Source organism: Phalacrocorax aristotelis, chromosome 8 (assembly GCF_949628215.1).
Source record: "Phalacrocorax aristotelis chromosome 8, bGulAri2.1, whole genome shotgun sequence".
Taxonomy (NCBI): domain Eukaryota; kingdom Metazoa; phylum Chordata; class Aves; order Suliformes; family Phalacrocoracidae; genus Phalacrocorax; species Phalacrocorax aristotelis.
The window spans coordinates 42,994,402-43,013,315 of record NC_134283.1 but is presented as its reverse complement, the minus strand read 5'-3'; the positions used below and the strand labels follow the sequence as shown (position 1 = coordinate 43,013,315).

At 52.0% G+C, this 18,914-nt stretch overlaps 1 protein-coding gene across 4 annotated transcripts in view; it reads left to right on the top strand.

Annotated features, from left to right (window-relative positions):
- JADE2 (jade family PHD finger 2) overlaps positions 1-18,914 on the top strand; it is an 82,846-nt gene that overhangs the window by 56,411 nt on the left and 7,521 nt on the right. For all 4 annotated transcript variants that reach the window (XM_075102915.1, XM_075102913.1, XM_075102914.1 and 1 more), the window contains 4 exons: positions 2,845-3,012; positions 3,530-3,646; positions 9,735-10,196; positions 15,546-15,663. In XM_075102915.1, coding sequence (XP_074959016.1) covers positions 2,845-3,012; positions 3,530-3,646; positions 9,735-10,196; positions 15,546-15,663 — 865 coding nt within the window. The remainder of the gene's footprint in view (positions 1-2,844; positions 3,013-3,529; positions 3,647-9,734; positions 10,197-15,545; positions 15,664-18,914) is intronic.

Here is an 18,914-nt window from a genome sequence, read left to right as displayed (position 1 = left end):
CTGTGAGCTGACACGTGCCGCGGGCAGGGGCTTGGGGGGAGGCAAGTCAGTGTGCACAAGGCTGCCATGGGGACATACGGACCCTGGCTGTGCCCACCATGGGCCGCAGCACCCCATGGGCTCCACTTTCAGCAGCAACCCCAGCGCTGGGAGCAGAGCGGTGCTGCAGAAGGGGACGCGGCAGGCTGGATTTCAAGGCTGTTGAAAGAAGAGGGAGATTTTCCGTTGTCTTCAGGGAGCAGTGTCCAGCCCTAAGCCCGATGCAGCCTGTAAACTGCCTGTGATTTAATCTCTGCCCCGATTTGCACCGTAAGCCACAAAGTCCAGAGATGCAGCACAGGGTGTTACGTGGCATCATGTTGTAAATCTGACCTTCCCTGAGCCTTTGCTAGCCCCACGTCCAAAACCTGCTGGGCACGATGCTTTCCCGTGGGGAACCGGGTGCTGCTGCCACTTGCTCGGTGTATTTGGGCAGCAGCAGAGGGGAGCTGTGGTGCCGGGGGACACGGCCAGAGCGATGCTCCATCCTGCATCCCAGCGGGAAGGGGCAGAGGAAGGGTTGTGCTCAGATACGCATTGGTGGGTTGTGGTGCCGGAAGAGATCGTTGTAATCATCTCATCTGCATAACACAAGCCACGAGGCTTGCTATTAATTAATTCCTATGAAACGCGGCTTTTAGAAAACACATGCAATCTTCATTTAAAAATCTTCAGCGAGGAGGCATCTTATCCCCCGCCGCTAAATCGTTGCGGTTCATCGCTCTCATGGTGGCAATGTCGCACTTCTCTTTAGCACGGGAATGATCCATCTCCAGCTTCCAGCCACCGCGCCATGGTCCTGTCGCTACCAAATTCCCATTCCCTGGCATGGGGACACGGCTGAGCCTCCCTCTGGTACGTGGACCACACCGAGCATTCCTGTGGCTCAGCGTCCTCCCCGGTGTTTCAGCGTCCCCTTCTCGGTGACGTTGAGCCCGTGACAGGCGCAGCAATAAAAATAGCTGCTCTGCTCCTACTCAGCATTGCTCTGGCTCCGTGTTCCTGGAGCACCTTCTGGCTGGTGCTGGATGGGGAGAGCATGTTTAGCTGATAACCCAACTCATTTCCTGAGCCGCTCCTTGTCCAGGACAGAGGCCCTGTAGTGTTTGCTCCCAGGAGCAGAACTGCACCTTAAGCTGCTCTAAAACTTCTAGGAATAAATAACCGAGAGCTAAGACTCTGCTAGAGATGCACACCTGATCATAATTCCTGTTTTACCCTGGATTTTGAGATCAGTCTGCCAGTTTATTCTCCTGGTAGTACGTACCAGGCTGATTTTTGTCTGGTACTAAATCAGATGTTTTATAAAGCTCTGTAACAGAAACGATTTATCTGTCAGATTTGAAAGCGCTGTGAAGCACACAGTTAAGTCTCTGTGAACCGTGTAGACTTGCAGCAATAATATTACCTCCCTTAATTCCTTATTATCCCAATAATCTGTTCACCAAGTGGCTTTTTCCCTTTGGAAATCACTATCAGAGTAAATTTGTGCTTTGGGGCAAGCTGAAGTCGTGCTACAAAGTCCGTTCTTGGCCAGTAAGGACTGAGGATACACTCCTCCCATGCCGGTGCATCTCCATGTGCCCCCTCTTCCCCTGTCCCATGTCACTTGTGGTGACACTGACCTGCAGCACCAGGATGAAAAACTCTTCCTTTTTGGGGTAAAATTCAAAAAGTGGAGCTGACAAATTCCTGGGCTCAATTTACAGCCAACAGCGCTGGGGGTCCTTATCGGCACTGCCCGTTTGCTGCTGGAGGGATGTCAGAGCAGCCAGATCTAGAATTAATTACATTGCCTCGCTTAAAATAGTGACACAGCCCACGTTGGTGCCCAGGGCAGTTGTCTGCCACTCGCTGAAAACCCTTTAAGTGTGAGTTATCAGGACCTGCCCGTTAAAAACTGTCTAGTATTAGCACTAGCTGTTTAATGCAGCCGTAAGTTACGGCTGAAGTGGAAAGTATTTTATCATCATCATTGTGTGATACGGCTTATCATTTGGCTCTTCCCCAAGTACGGAAGAGAAATATTTATGAAGCGCTTTGGCTTCGCTGCATCCTGCGCTATCGCAGCAGCTCGGGGAGCTCCATGGGCGACCCGAGTCCTTTAGTTCTCTGTCTCTTGGCCATAGACTTGTTCTTGCCTCCTTCAGTTTTATCACCCTTTAGATTTATTGTCCTTTATGGTTCCTCCCTTTTCATTTATATTTATGACTATCAGTTTCCCCTTTTTACCTTTCCGTAGTTATTTTCGCTTCCCCTTCGGGCTGTGTTGGGTGTGTAACCAGCGTGGCCATCTTTCTCAATCATGGGATTGTGGCTTTTCAGCCCTCAGCTACCTCAGAGGTTTTCTCCTCACAGCATTTCTTACTTCTCCGAGTCATCGTGGGTCTGATAGCTGTTCAGAAACGGGCAGGAGATGAGTGGGTGGGTGTCCGTACCACAGAGCTGCCAGTGGTGGGGCTCTGATGGAGCAGCCTGGTTGCATCTCCCCGACAACCCAGAGCCGGCTGGATGCTTGGCACGGTACATGGCACGTTTGTGTACTTAGGTTTTAATTAAAATCCAGGACATACTGATCTGGCATGAGTATCCACATGAAAATAAGGAAGGTAGCAAGGAATGAAGAGCTTAACCTCACTGCCTGTGATTGCGGAGCTGCTTCACATCTGCTGTTTATTATTGCGATGCCCAGATGCGGTGGCGATAAGCCAGCAGTAGTGAAAAAGGTAGGAGTGGAGGAGGAGGCCCTGGAGGATGCTCTTCCCGGGCTGCTGGGGCTAACCCACCTCCCTCATGTCTGCACAGGCGTGCTATGGCATCCTGAAGGTCCCCATCGGGAGCTGGCTGTGCCGGACCTGCGCCCTCGGGGTTCAGCCCAAGTGTCTACTGTGCCCGAAGAGAGGGGGAGCGCTGAAGCCCACCCGGAGCGGGACGAAATGGGTCCACGTTAGCTGTGCCTTATGGATACCTGAAGTAAGATGTTTTCCAACCTCCTCTTGACACACGGGTGGGCACGGACCTGGTTTCCATGTCTGAGCCCAGGATGTTCGTTAATGGTCTAAATAGCAAGTCCAGTTTTGGCTCATTAAGCCTTGCCGAGGCCACAGAGCCGCGATGCCGGTCAGTCATCTGGCTGTGTGTTTAATTATCACCCTGTTAAGGGAGGATGCAGAGGTGGGGTGCAAGGGCGCAGAGGTGGGGGGCATTCACAGGACCTGCCTGGGCAGGGTAAAACTAATTTCATGTGTCCATTTGAAATACACGGTAACATCAAGATGAGGAATTAGTTCAGCGGGAACTTCCATTTCATCCAGATTTGTTTCTGGTTTTGGGGGTGTGGTTATTTTTTTTCCAAATTATAAGTGACCCTGGTGGGGGCGGAAAACAACTAAAAAAACCCATCCCTCATTCAGACTGCCACAGACATCCCCCTGTAGGAGATTTGGGAGGGTAATGAGTATTTACAACTTGTCTCCTATTTCTTGGCCAGGTTAGCATTGGATGTCCTGAAAAAATGGAACCCATTACAAAGATCTCACATATCCCAGCAAGCAGATGGGCTTTGTCCTGCAGCCTCTGCAAGGAGTGCACCGGGACATGTATTCAGGTATGTAACTTGGCACCAAAGAATCTCAGACCTCCGGGGTTGTGCCTATAATTGCCACTGAAGATTCTCGAGCTGTTGGTGGATGCGGTCTGGCCGCGTCTTACTCCTGCTCTGAGTAAACGGAGCACAAGTGCCCATCAGACATCATCAGATGTTGTTTGCAATCATTTAATGTATTGAGTGCTAGGAATCTAGATTAACTTTCTTTGCATAATACAGTGATGTTGCTGTAGTGACACTAATTACCGGGACTGCAAATGACCTTGGTTTGAAATCAGGAACCTCCAGCAGAAAGGCTTGGCGTAGCTGCCAGAAAAGTGAGATACTCGTGAGATACATAGCCCAAGCGTTTCACAAACCAGTGAGGGTTGGCTGGGAAGCCTTTCTGTTGTGGGATATCGGGAAACACTGAGATTAGGTAGTCCTCACTAGCCTGCTGGCTTGGAAAATAGAGTATTTACCGCATATTACTTTCCCACATCTTGTGCACACCTAAGCAAACCACTGCAGACATCTGATTGCCTGCTCTCCCCGCAGCAGCAGCGTACTAAAGAGGGGGCGAGACGTTCTCATCTCAGACCGAAACCAGGACGCTCTGGGCTTTCCTATTACAAAAGTGGGACACAGCTTCCCAGGCCATGGTCTCTCTTCTCGGGGAGCCTTGCTGCATGCAAGTGATTCCCCAAGCTTAGCCCTGCCCCGCCAGTGTAATGTCCCGGTGGTCCGTGGGGACAGACTGGGGGATCTGCTGCTCTGTGGTGCTGGTGCCTGTTGCTTTTGTTGGCAGACTAGGTATGGAAGCAGTCTTGGCATGCAGAGGGGGATGGAATAGCCATTAAGCTTTGAAAAATTGGGAGTAAGTTTGGCATGTGTACCAATCCTGACTGATCGGCTCCAGTACCGTGACGGGAGCTGCACCTCGGAGGTCAGCGTCGGCAGCAGTGACTGTTGGGGACCAGAAGTAGCTGGCGGGTTGCAGAAGGGCAGTAGGAATAGGATGTCTGTAGGCTCCGCTGCATTTGTGCCACTGCCTTGGGTTTAATACTTTAAAGGGAGCTATTAAAAGCAATCCCCTTAGCTTGAAATGAAATCTCACAATACTTCTTTAAATCTCTAGTGTTGACTCACTTCTTTTTTGATGGCTCTGGGTGGATCTGCTTATTCACCCTGCCAGATGGAGATACTGTGTCATAACGGCAACTGCTTTCAAAGAACGGAAGGGCAGGGAAGGAGGCAAACAGGCTTGGCAGCATCAAAAAGAATTCAGCTTCTCTGAGGCTTCATCCTCTTAGTGCCGGCATGGCACGGGAGCTGTGAGATCCCTGGGACTGAATGGATTTGCATTAAAGGTCACCTGAGATGGAACAGGAGCTTTATTGTCTCCTGTGCCGGCAGCTCACGGTTTATAAGTCTTCACAAGATTGTCACTGGAGCATTTGCTGAGGCCACCCCAGCATGCTCAGGATGGTTTTGCTTCAAGGAAAGGGGGAGAAGGAAGAAAAAAAAAAAAAAAGAAAAAAAAAAAAAGCAGGCAGTGCCTTTATTTAAGGATTTATGGGGTAAATCAGCAAGTTCACCCATGGATAAATAAACAGGCTCCACACTCATCAGCGGTACAGAGCTCTGTTTTGAAAGCTTATGTTTATGGAGCATATTTTTGATTAGTGCCTGTTTATACAGGTGTAATCTAACTACCTTTGTCAGCGCTTCAGGTTTATGACCCAGCTGTAAAAGAAGGTTGTTTTCTGTTAAAGCACTGAGCTTTTATTCTTGGCAGCAGGAATCAGGTGCTCCAGGTGGGGCAGGTCAGGGGAAGGAAGGGTGTTGCTTTCAGGAGGGGCTTTTCCAAGTGGCTGGTTGGAACTGGGCTTTGCCAAAAAGGAATGCAAAATCCGGATGGCAAGCTGGAGGAGGGGAAGACTGTCATCCCAGAGGGGCAGGGGGATGCTCAGAGGCAGCACCGCAGCTTCAGAAAACACCCACCTCGGCCACATTTACGGAGACTGAAGTGAGATATTTTTGCATCGGCATCTCTGTGTGTTGGGGTGTTTTTCCCCATCCAAATTTGACCGTGCCAGCTGCAGTGAAGAAAATTAACTCTATCCCAGCTAAAATCATGACACCATCAAAAGGGAAGCACAACTGGGGAAGCCTGAGGAAGGGCTCCCCACTATTCTCCATGCCTCTGACCTTGCTGCTTGCATGTAATTACTTCCCTTTCTGTTCTGGTGCAGAGCTGGGAACCCAGGGTATCTCGGCATGGCCGCAGTCAAGCCAGAGCTCCCGGATGCTGGGCAGGGATGCAGGCCCGGAGGCACACTTCCCCCGTCTCCTCTTAAGGGGAAATCATGACTTCATGGTGGTTCTTGTGGTCAGACATCAGGAGATGCCAAAGAGAGCTCAGTATCTAGCAGGAATTCTCTCGTTTGCATTGCCGAGACAGAAAAGAGAGTGCTAGGAACCAGGCTCTGGCACAGCCCGAGTCCCAGCTGCGCTTGCTTGGGACCCAGCTCCTTCCTCACCAACTCCCTCCTCGCTTCTCTGAGCAACTGGAAGAGCACACCAAGGCCTTTCAGAGCAGTGCAAAGTGCCAGCTCTCTGTTAGTTCCTGGCAGGCTTCTCCAAAGGGCACAATCTTTTGCTGTCATCATCTTCCAGCTTGCTTTTTGTTGGTTTTTGGTTGGTTTTTTTTTTTTGAGAAAAATCCCTGAGATGTGTCCTCCACCACTCACTTATTCATTATTGCTCCTCTGCCCGCTGCTGCCCGCTCGCCTTGAGCTCCTTGTGCCACTGGTCCCCATCCACTGGGATAACTGGTGCGGTGATTCCCGGAGCTGTCAACCGATTGTGCCTGTAGCCCTGAAAAAGTACAGATTGACATCAGGGGAAGAGCAGTGCGTGTGCACCGTGCAGCCCCCACGCCATGCTCTGCCTCACCGCCGCATCCTCCGAGGACGTCTGCGATGCTGAAATTGCCTATTTCGGCTGAGGAGCGCTACCAGGATCCAGACCATCTGTGGTCACTAAAAATCACATGGTCGTTTTTGTAAGGATGCAGAAGCGTCGTGGCTGATGGCTTGGCCAGGGTTCAGTACCGGTATTTAATTTTTCCTTCCTGAGTTTCCCTCGCAGTTCTGTTGGAGGAGCCGCTTCCTTCCCCTCCAGCCCCAAACTGCAGCAGAGCACCTCTGTAAACTGGTAAACTTCTGCTTGAATTTCCTTGGCGAACAAAATCATCCCTCTATTTCTTCCCAGTAAGAGTGGTTTGGGGACTAATTAACAGCCCACATTAATCACTGGTGCAGTTTTCACCCTCTTTTTCGGAATTCTGTTTGGGGATGGATTTGCGTGGTCAAGCAAAGCATGCCGAAATCCTTGAATGAAAGGTGCTGTAAGATAACAAAGCACGGTCAATAACAAAGCAGACTTGGGGGATGCACCAGTCTTCCGAGCCCACTTCATTCTGCGTGGCAGATCTCTCCCTCCCACGAAGAGCGGCTTCATTCCAGCACCGTTGTGGGATGGATCAATATGGTTTTATTGTCAGTTTATGCAAGGTCCCCAGGTAGCCGCGGCCGACCAGGTACCTCTCTTTGTTGTCCTGTCAGCTGAGCTGCCTAATTATTTTCTGTTTGCATTTTGGGCACGGTTTCTGACAAGTGCTGCTTGCCATCTGTTGGAGGAGAGATCCAGGATGGGTGTCATTCGATTTCCTTTATTCCTAAAGGTGGAGTGATGGTCGTTCCTGTTAGCGGGTGCGCTGTGCACCCTTGTCCTGGCAGAAGCCACGACCGTGGTACTAATGCCAATATAACTGCTGGTGGCAGAAACAGGAGGGAGGGGACATTGCTGCGTGGCTTTCCTTAGCTCACCTAATTCACTGAGAGCAGCGAGTTCTCCATGTCCATCTTCCCTACCATAGGTATTTATGTGGATAACAGCACAAATGTGTGCTGTAGTTTGAAGCACCCCCAGCTGTTATGCCAGAACAGCCAAGATAGAGTACATCAGGAGTACCTCAGGAGCTCATGCAGTACCATTACCATCTTGGCTACCAGAGGAGAAAGCTCAATCATGGGCACTTCCAGCTGGCAAAGGCCTCCAACCTGAACGTGCATCGCATCCCCTTCGTGTATTAACGCTTGCCCCATGGCTGCAGGAGCAAGCACTTGCGCTTTAAAAGCCAGTGCGTGGTATGCTGACTGCACCGAATAAACCTGGACACTGCAAGTCAGGCTGGGCTCCCTCTGTCCCTCCTTCATTAGCAACAATGAAAACTCGAGAGCAGAGCCGGTGCTTCAGCCGCGTGGGAGGCTGTGCCAAGGGCTTGTCCTGCGGGATAGGCAGGGCAGGCGCCCGCTGCCCACCGCTGCGGTGGGTGCACCGGGCTGGTGCGGGGAGCACCGGCGGGTCCCGCATGGTGCTGGGCTCTATGCAAGCGCCGGCAGCGTAGCAGAGGGAGCTGATTTGTGCAAGCTATCCGCTATTTTCACAAGCAATTTCAGGCTGAAATTAGGAACAAATGGCCATATTTGAACAGGGTAAGCAGGAGGTAGGAGTTAATAATCTGCTTATGTTTGGTGCCTGCAGGAGTTAGTGCCCCACATCGCTGCCCAGAGCCGTGCTCGTACAGCTCAGGGCTCGGCCGCGTCAGCGCCGCATCCAGCTCTTCCCACTGGTTTTGGAGGCTTTGGAGCGGGGCCTGGAGAGCCCTGGAAGTGGAGGACTTGGACACTGCTTGCCTACGCTTTTCTTGGCCCTGGCAGCCACGCGAGTCTCTCGCTTTCATAAGCACCAGCAGATTCATAAACAAAGTCAAGGGAAAATGTCTAAAAGCAGCAATGTCAAAAGTTTACATGCTGGGTGACTGAGCAGGAATGCAGGGCTGATGGGATGAAGATAAAAAGCTGTAGAACTTCTGTTCCTCAACTACTACCAGAATATATTTTTTTTCTTTTTGAGAATTAAAGTGCAGCAGAGCCCCAGTAAAACTCTACAGCATCCCCAATGGTTTGTCGTCAACATCCATTTCACATGCTTCTGCCTGGTCCTTCAGGCTGCAACTGCATCTTCATCCCCCGCAAGAACAATTCTTCTAGAAATGCTGAAATACGGTGCCTACAGTAATAGCCCACTTAAAATGTCTCATTATTGCAGTTTAACTGATCATTAGCAGCTGGAATAGACTGATTTCTTATGGGTTATGGTTGAAATAATTACCTGACACTCTGAGCCATTAAAAACCAGTTAATGAGTAGAGGGGGAGAAGGTGCTGACATGGACATATACACTGCACTGGCTGGAGGGGTTCCTCCGTAGGAAACCAGGCTGAGGTTTGTTGCCTGTGGGATCCAAAGTAATTTAACTCTGAGGTACATCAGGGAAATTGTTAAAAAATTAATCTGATATAAGTTTGACAACGGTCTAGCCACTGTACCAGTTTGTAAAAGTTCATTTTATGATGTTTTGCTCTGTATATGCTGAGTTGTCTTCCGCTGTGTAATTTCTAGAGGAGAAAGGTGTCGTGCTCCGGGAGCGTTGGCTGCTTCGGAGATACCGCATTCACTCATAAACCGTGACATGTTCTGTATGCTTTCAATAAAAATGGTATATTAGCTTTAGAAGTGGTAAAAGAGTGGAGTAGTTTAAGGGTGAAATACAGCTGGAAATTTCTCCATCAGGAGAAATCTATTGACAGTCTGAGCATCCCATTGGCCCATGCTGTTGTCTTTGGCTGTTGACATGTCGTGTTCGAAGAACCATTGGAAGCTCCTGTTTATGGTGGGTGAAAGATGAGCAGGGCTCGTCAAAGAGAAGGATTAAAGCAGGTAAGGTGAGAAGGTGCCCACTGATAGCTAGTGAGCCCTGCATTTCTTCTGCTTGGGTCATGGGGGTGTAAGGCTTGGGCGATACAGGTGTTCCTCCATAAGATACCTCCATCACTTTGTGGTAGGCGTTGTCACAGATAGGGGCGTCACAGTTTTTGTACTAAGCCAGGCTTGAGCCTTGTGGTCACGTTGTGTTGGTAAGCATCCCCCCCACCGATGGTGCTTTGCCCTGGCCGTAAGCCCTGTCCTTCTCCCCGCAGTGCTCCATGCCCGCCTGCGTCACCGCGTTCCACGTCACCTGCGCCTTCGACCACAACCTCGACATGCGGACTATTCTAGCAGACAACGACGAAGTGAAGTTCAAGTCCTTCTGCCTTGAGCACAGCACTGGTGCCACCAAGTTGCCCGAGGAGGCACGGACAGAGCCTGACCAAGCCCAGCTGGACTTGGAGAAGGTCACGCTGCGGAAGCAGAAGCTCCAGCAGCTGGAGGAGGACTTCTATGAACTCGTGAAGCCTTCGGAGGTGGCGGAGAACCTTGACTTAAGTGAATCGCTGGTGGATTTTGTCTACCAGTACTGGAAGCTGAAGAGGAAAGCAAATTCCAACAAACCGCTGCTGACACCAAAAACGGATGAAGTGGACAACTTGGCCCAGCAAGAACAGGACGTTCTCTACCGACGCTTAAAGCTCTTCATGCACCTCAGGCAAGACCTGGAGAGAGTGAGTACAGCTTTTCTTTCAGTGGTGTACCCATATGCTCCATCAGGGCTGCTTTAATGTGTGCTAGCACCTATAGACAGAACGAGCCCTGTTCCCTGGTGACTCAGTTCGACTCCCCTAACAGGTGCGTCCCTTCATCTACAGCGTTATTCAGCGCGCGTGTATCATCACTGCCAAAACACTGACACTCATGAAATGAGTTAGTGGCAGTCTCAGCCAGGGGTTCAAAAGAGGAAATATCTGCGGGGAGAGGCGCATCGGTGGGGTTGGGTGGCTGGGAGGCAGGTAATGCTGCTCCACCGAGCTCTTCATAGCCCCAGACCACAAAACTACCCTGTGCTGCCCCTCAGATGCTTTCCAGCAGCAAGGCAGAGGAACACTTCATTATTTACTTACATTAGACATCAAAGACGGGTGAATGGCAGGAGTGAGCTGCAGGGCCAGCGGGACTGGGCATTCCCTGCCCTGCCGCAGGCAAAAGTGGGTTGGCTCCTGGGGGAGCTGCCGGCGGAGGCAGAGCCATGCCGGAGGATACAGACGGAGGATGCAGGCGCCTGCAGCTCCCGGCGGCACGGGCCGTCGTCGCACAGGGGAGGGAGCAGCTGCCTCTGCGGCAGCTTTTTTGGGGAGAGCAGATGTCAGCGGAGCAGCAGTACCAAAGCGATGCTGGAGCCCCCCGGGCTGTGCTCGCTGCCGCGCCGCACTGCCTGCCTGCGGATTTGGCTGTCATGGCTGCATGGAGGGAAGGAGCAGGCAGGAGCAAGGATGGGGCAGAGGCAGGCTGGGGAGGAGGAGGGGAGGTGAAGGCAAGAAGCGGCAAGGGGAGGAAGCACAGGGGAAGAAGCACAGCACCCAAAGTGAGACGGCAGAGAGCGGCCTGGGAGGGGACGGGTGCGGTAGTGCTGCTGCTGGGGGGCAACATGGGCACAGTGCAGGGCAAGGCTGCCCAGTGTGGCACGCACGGACCAAGCTCCCTTTCCTCCTGTGTTTAAAACCCAAGTTCTGCCTGGTCCTCCTTCTCCTGCTCCTGCCAGAGGGGTGAATCCATGGTCCCTGCTTGGCTCCCCTCCTGACAGCCCACCCACGGTGCAGAACCCATGGAAGGGCTCAGGGGGTCACTGGGAGCAGGCAAGGAAGGAGGAAAGCAGGAAAAAGGCATTGCTTTGAGCTGGTGGAGGTGGTGCCCTGAGCCGGGGGGTGGAGGGTGCTGCAGGGGACATGCTGCTCCCTGGGAGGCGAAGGTGGTGGCGATGCTGCCCTGCTTATCCCTGAGCCCTCTCTCCAAGCTGCTGTGGGTCTGCAGCATAACTGAACCCATGGGGAGAAAGGCGGTGTGGGTGAGCGGGCTGTTCATGTCCAGGTGGGGTTCAGCTCTGGACCAGCCTGTCCCGGTCCTTCACTGCAGTTCCCCTTGTGGTTCTTGGAGCCTGAGACCCTTCTCCTGTGTAAAAACAATTGGATTTCAAGCTATTGGTTTCTTTTCTCTGGCCATATTGGCCTTCATCCCTGTGTACATCATTGCCATCGCTCTTCCAGTCTGTCCCTCCTTTGCTCCTGCCTTCACTGCATCATGTTTCCATCTCTGTGTTTGGCCAGCATTAGTGGGTCTCCAGCACCAAGCTGTAGGCAACAGGCTGCAGCTGCCGGCTCCGAGGGTGACAAGTTCAACTCACTTTTTTTCCCCTCATCTGCTTCTCTATATTGTAAATCTAAACCAGGCTGCTCCACCTCCCTCTGCTTCCACTTGCTCCCAGCTTGACTTTCCCAGCTGCAGCGAACCACTGTGCATCTCTGGGTACAGCACTTTGCTCCGGGAGCTGCCTAATTCAAAGACATGGCATGGCAGCTTGCCTTTGATCTCTTTGTGTCAAAACTATGGGTTTTACCAGATTCCTCATTTTCCAGGGTTGCCTCCAGGCTTCCTGGGGTCATTCCCCATCGGTGTTCAGCCTCTGCTTAGCAGCTCCCTGCCAGGTTTCACCGCCTGGCCCTGGAAGAGCTGTTTGTTTGCTCTTCTTCCAAGACAGGGGAACAATAAACACTGGCCAGATCAAAGTCTGGCGCTCAGATCAGTGATACGGGTTTAAATCCCATTGCTGCCAGTGCATCCCAGGTATCTGATCCTGTCTGTCAGCACCACTCACAGTCACACCATTTCACTTGCAAACAGTGAGGCATCACATCAAATTCACTTGCAAATAGTAAGGCAGCGCATCAAATAGGGGTCAGAGAAGAGCAGCCTGGAGGGGTGGCCTTTGGAGGGTGTCCACGGGGGCATCACATTGCTGTTTTAGTGTTTACAGCAATTGATCTGGCAGGAATGGTTGTGATTTTGGGGGCTGGTAATGGTATCTAGATCCAAGAGTTGGGGAGGCAGAAGCCTTGGGGCAGCCAGAGTGACAGCGTTTCCCTCTGCCACCTCTTAACCACTGTCATTTCTGCACTTCACGGTGTCAGCAAATTAAAGCTATTGCCTGGGAATCCTAATACAGTCCCCCCATTTTCCTTCTGGCCTTTTTTAACCCTCTTTTGCCTTCTTCAATTTTCTAGAAGCTTTTTCCAAGAACTGGTTGTTTAAAGTAGCGTTAACAAAAACCTCTAGTTTCCAGGCTTTCATACCAGCATCTAAGCTTGGCTTGGGGAAGCAGCGCTGGGTGGTGTTTATCTGTTTAAGTGTGTGTAAACACCAGCAGTCTGTAAGCAGAGGACAAGTAATGTTTTCTTCCAGGAATATCGAATCACGGTGAAGAGATACCACCAAACACTTTGAGATGCAGGTTGCCAGAGGCAGTTGTTTTCCTCATAAAGAAATTTGAGTTTGATATATTCTCCAATCCAGAACAAAAAAAAAAAGAGAATGTAGTAAAATATACAGGATATAGCTCGCTGCCTTATATTTACAGCTAGGGGATTTAAAAAAAAAAAAGAAAAAAGAGCAGCTTTTTCTCCTGTATTCCTGAGTGTTTCCAATTTGTCCTTAGGTAAGACTGATGCCATAAGGGGGTGGCCACGGTCGTCCCGCTGCCTTCACAGCCTTTGGTGGCAGACATTAGGCAAGCGTGGGACGAGGTCCTGGCTTGCTCTGTCACTGTGAGAGGCACAAAGGCTCCCGACCTTGTAGGGACAGTCCCCGAAGCCTGGAAATACCCCAGCTTTCCCCTGCAGAGAGGCGTTTGAGGATGAGGAGGGGGAGGAATCAGAGGCATCAGGGTCATGCATGAGTGTGAACATACCCCACGCACTTTATTGCCCGTGCCTCCTCTCAGGCCACCTCCTCATTACCTTATTACGGGCAGTTTTGCTCTTTCAGAGCGTCAGGAAGCTGAGTAAACGCTGACAAATCTGTTAGCTGCCATTAGCATTTTCTGTTTCGCAGCCGAAACCCTCTGTTTCCGCCAAAAGCTGCGGTGCCCACTGCAGCCATGGTGACAGAGCCCTGCTCTCCAGCCGCCCTTACGTGGGGCTGGCAAAAAGCACAGCACTGAAACTCATCACAAGACAGATGCCATCGGGCATCACATGGTAGCTGCATCGTCTGGGGTTGCTGGGGGTGTTTATCAGCAGCCCCGTGTGAGGAGCAGGGTTTAACTGCTGCTGCACTACCTCATGCAAGCGTTTATGCTTTGCTCTTTGCGTTTAGGGCTTCCCGCTTGGTTAATAAAATGTCTTGTACTGAGACAAAATGCACCAGTGATTTGCAGGGAGATGTGGAGCAAGTGTGGGTAACCATGTGGAGGGGAGGATGCTGGCCAGATTTGAGGCAGGGGAGCCGCACTGGTACATGGCTGCTGACCTGAGCCAGCATCACCTGGATGTTTTGCTATATTTTCTGTGTCCTGTCCTGGCATTTGCTTTAGGGCAGCAGGCAGTTTTCTAAGGCTCTGACATTCAGCAGATTGGTAGCCTCATACCTGGGGCTCCAGCCCAGCTGTGCCCCTTCCCTGCACCGGCTGCAGGAAGAGGGTCTCTCCCTCCCTGCAAAAAGAGCAATTTGTGGATGAGAACTGGCTAATTGACCCAGAGGACCAAAGTACCTCTTAGCATTTGGCATTTTTTTGTGCAGGTTTCTCTGTTAAGTGTGAGCAAGGCACATGCGTGATGCAGCTGCTGGGCTGAGTGCTCAGCACGATGCTCGGGGCACTGTGTGTCTGTTGGGCCTTTGCACAGATCTATTATAATGCTCCTTCTACACCATCTTCCCTTCTGAGACCTTCCAAATCCTTTAGAGACATCAACCTCTTCATTAGGGCTGTTAACAATTAACAGGAGATTAAAACAGCGTGTGTGTCCACACCATTGCTGTACCTGGGTAAGATCACAAATAATTTACCTGTTTCTCCTGGCTCTGTTCCCGTTTTGTGGGTCTTGGTCACTTTGTGCACTGATGTGTATCAGCAGCAGAATTAAAGGATGTGCTGCAACAAGTACTGAAAATTAATCCTGACTAATTGGAGCAGATTAGTGGCACGCTCAGCCCTGTTTGACTCCCCACGTGCTGTGTTATTCGGGCTGAGTTTGTGCCCTCGAAAGCGCCGGTGCCGAAGTGCAAACCCTGCCTGTGCATTCAGGCCTTTGATGGGAGAAGTTGAAGATTAACTTGGTTATTGCTTATGTTCAGATGAAGGCAGGAGAGAGAGAGAGAGAGACTCTCCTACGTGCAGCATCCTACGTGGTCCCCTGTGTGGGGAGGGCTTCGGACCCAGGGCTGCCCCAGCCCCCCGGGCAGGATGGTCCCAGCTCGCTGCTGCCTGAAGCACTGGGAGTGGCGGTGGCCGATCTTGCCCCGGTGCCAGGGCAGAGGCTGGTGGAGCCACGTTTGGGGTTTCCAGGGTGGCTGATCTGCTTTGGGGTGAGTGCCCGAGGCGTGTTGACAGGCATCTGCGGGGCTTTGCAAGCAGACTTGGTGCTGCAAGAGAGACTTGTAGGGTCTCCCTACATGAGACTACAAGAGAGTGCTGTTGGCATAAGCGAAGTCATAACTCTGGAGATACCGTGCTTCCTTACAGCTTTTGTATGCCTAGTGCACGTGCTGGAGAAGCCGGCCAGCCCTCCTTGCCTGCCATGGGGTCGTGGCTGTCAGAGCCAGAACAGGGACATTCAGGCTTTGAATCATTCACTGCATGGTCTTCCCCATTTATATTACACAGTTTGGATCAAGAGCCCTCACCTGTAGTCCTGGCGCATCCAGAGAGCCCTGGTAGGAGTTTTGGTGCAGTGCAGATGATGGTGAGATGAAGAAGACAACCCTGGGGAGCGGGGATTTCCCTGAGGAGCAGAAGCAGCAACACAGCTTGGGCGGGCACACTTAAACCCTGTCTGAAATGGGCACTGTTTCTTGTTTTTCCGTAGGTTAGAAATCTCTGTTACATGGTGACGAGACGGGAGAAAATGAAGCACACCATTTGTAAACTTCAGGAGCAGATCTTTCATCTCCAGATGAAGCTTATTGAGAAGGATCTTTACCCAGGTCAGTACCACTTACCGGAGCTTGTTCTCGCAGACGCTGTCCCTGCCATCCTCTGAAGCCAAAGACTCGTGCCCAAGCCTCAGCCCCCCACCCCAAGGAAGCCAGAGCTGCCCCCTCCCCTGCAGTGTTATTTAAGCACGGTTCATATGTTGACTTTTTGCACATCTCCAGTTTTGTTCAGAAACAAACAATAAAGCCATACCCTGCGTGACCGGAGTGTCAGAGCTCCTTGTTTTTGAGATCCCTCTCGATCCTCTTCTCCACGGGAATCAGTCAGAAGGACCAAGGGTTTGGTTAGGGGGTGATGCTAAGGCAGCGTTTCGGCAGCTTTCGTGGAGATGGAGCTGTCTGGGAGGAGATGGCAAATCCTGGGCACGGGGCTGCTGATGTTGGGGCTGATCCATGGCAGCTGGCTCCCTGGCACGGGTCAGCAGCCCTCGCTTTGGACTCTTCGCAGATGCCTCTGGCTCTGTCAAGAATCTAAGGTTAAGCTGCTGGTGGTACGTCTGTTACTGCTAGAGGCCAGCTCCTTTAGCTCTGGTCGGCTGCAGTTCTCTGCTCCACGCACCTACTAGTGGGGGGTGTCGTGCCTACCACATGCAAAGCCTCTGCACCTTTTATTAAGGAACTGAAATAAAGTTGGTTTCCTTCTGTCCTATTTTTTTTCCTTTTGCCCAAGCAGTGCTGGAGCCCGCAGCTCCTGGTCCCTCCTCCTTTCCCTTCAGTGGCAGCACAGACCAAATCCCATGGCTGCAGAACAGTTTTTCCAGCAGCAGCATCTGGCGCTTTGGCAGGCTCTTCCGACGGTTGTTGTGTTTGTGGCTTTGGAGTTGTGTTTGAAGCCATCGCATAGTTGGGGTTTCTTCAGGAACTGTCTGGGCTGAGCTCTCCTTGACAAAAGTTTCCTTTGAGTGAAGTTCTGGAGGCTGAGTAATGTGTATATTGAGGCGTTTGTGACTCGGAGCCCATGTAAATTCCTCTCCGTGGCCAGAGCTAGGCGGCAATGCAGGGCAGGCGTGGCTGGGACCCCAGGGTGTGCTCCAGGGAGATGTGGGTCCTGTAAATTCTTGGTCCTCATGACACAGATCAGTGATGCTGTGGGTTGCCCTGTACGTCCTTGCTGACCCAGCGATATGGGTCACCAGCCTGGGCACACATTAAAACATGTTCCCAGCTGTTCCCACCAACTGGACACCCTGCGTTGCACATCCCAAGAGTCACTCCCTGGCACCAGGAAATCTGTGCCAGGCAGTGCTCCCGGCAGCGATGCCGCTGGCTGGGGTGGTGAGGCGGGACGTCTGGCGTGGGAATAACGGGTGGATAAAAGACAAGGGCAACAAACTCAGATCCTGAAAGCAGATGCCATGCACTGTCGCTGCAGGGCTCTGCGGGTTTTGGGATCGCAGGGGATCTTGTGATGCTCTTCAGTTCAGCTGGGCAAACCCAGTTTACCACTTGCAGCTCTCAGAAGGAGACAAGCACAGGGTAGTTTTCCAGGAAGGCTTTTTGAGCTCACCTCCATCACAAACAGGGTGTTAGATGGCTGGAAATACCCTTGGGGACCTGCGTTCCCCAAAATGCCTTGGGGAGTCTGACCTCCAGTGCATGCCCAAACCTCTTTCTGGTGCAGCGATGGGGTGGGAGTTGGCAGCTCCTGCCGGGGAGGGCTGGCGTGGGCGAGCTGGGACCCTCCTTGGCAGGGTGTGGATGCTGACCAGCGAGGGGGAGCTGTGTTGGGGCCCTGCTGCTCCCGTTTCAGGGCTGCCTGCACCACCGAGTGCCGGCACTGTGCAATTGCCCTTCCTGAAAATGTTACGCGTGTACTCAGGGAAAAGCTCGCCTGCTGTTACCGTGATGTGTGTTCTGCCTAAAGGTGAGTGATCAGAGACAAACCTGCAGTGAGAGCGTGACTCAGGCAGCAGTTGGTGTGCGGGCTGTGGGATTGCTTCATACATTTTGATGCAAATGTTCTTCTCTCCTGCCCCAAATGGTTAGCGTTTGCCAATTCGTTTTCTGCTCTGAACTGACCGAGCTGAGCTGCTCATCTCTCCTGGGACTGGCTTTTTGGTTGAGCCTCGGCAGGGATTGCTGCCTCTGGGACCTGGCTCCCACAAGTCGCTGCTGCCGGGGAAAGGGCCCGTCTGCGGGAATTTGGTCCTGGGATCTCCAGGTGGTTTGTGCATCTGGGTCCTTCCCATGCCAGGGGGGCATTAGGGACCTGAATGTCTTTCAGCATCGGTGCATAGGGTCTCCTGAGCTCAGGAGGAATTCCCTTGCTGGGAGGTAGCATCAGGCCACAAGTTGCGATCCCAAATGCGGGAAGAGAGGCTGGCCCAGTTAGCTGTGACAGTCGCAGTGCAGGGAAGAGCACAGCGTCGGTACGTACCGCCTCCCCAGTGCAGCACGTGGTCCTCGCGCTGATCTCCAGGTTTTGCTCGACAGCAGGAGCAAGCGCTGGGGCCGCAGCAGCACAGCACGGAGGGGCGGTTGGTGTAAAGGAGATCAGAGGAGGGCTCAGCCTCCAGCTGCCCTTCCTGCGGTAGCTGCACCGCCGGCTCTGTGCTGCCCGTGCGTGGCAACACCTAGCGGAGCCGTGGAAAGCAGTGTTGTGTTTATTTTCTGCCTCAGCTCCTAACTGTTTCATCCTGGTCCCATCCCGAACACGCACCATTGTAGACCCTGATGCTATCAAGTGCTCCCAACACCCACACGTTTGCTAAGCCTCCTCCATGCCAACTGATGATACGTAGAGCTAAAGATACTGAGCACCCAGCGGAACCAAAGCTGTGGGTAACTCACTGCGGCATTTTCCATCATTATGAAGCTCTGACTGGTTTGAAAGTGGGGGGACAGTTCCTGTAGCATCCCCTCCGCACAGCTCCCAACTGGGCTGCTCCGTGAGCTTGGGATTTCTTGGAGAAAGGAAGAAGGCTCCATTATTTTGCCTGGATGAGGCCAGTTTTTTAACTGCTGTTACAGGAGTCATCGACCAAAATCTGTTGGGGTTATTCCAAAGATGGTTTTGGCACAAAGGTTTCTTTGGAATGGCTCCCACATAAAACTCATAACTGGAGGAGTTTATTTTTCCCACTGACAAATGATCATTTAAGCAGGAGATTTTTAATAAAATTAGTGAGAACTGCCTGTGTAAGATGAACCCACCTCTCTCCCCTGTATTTTTCTTGCATGGAGTGGAAAGTAAACACTGTCTGGCTTTGAAACACGGCTACTATTTTGACAGGTCCCTCTTC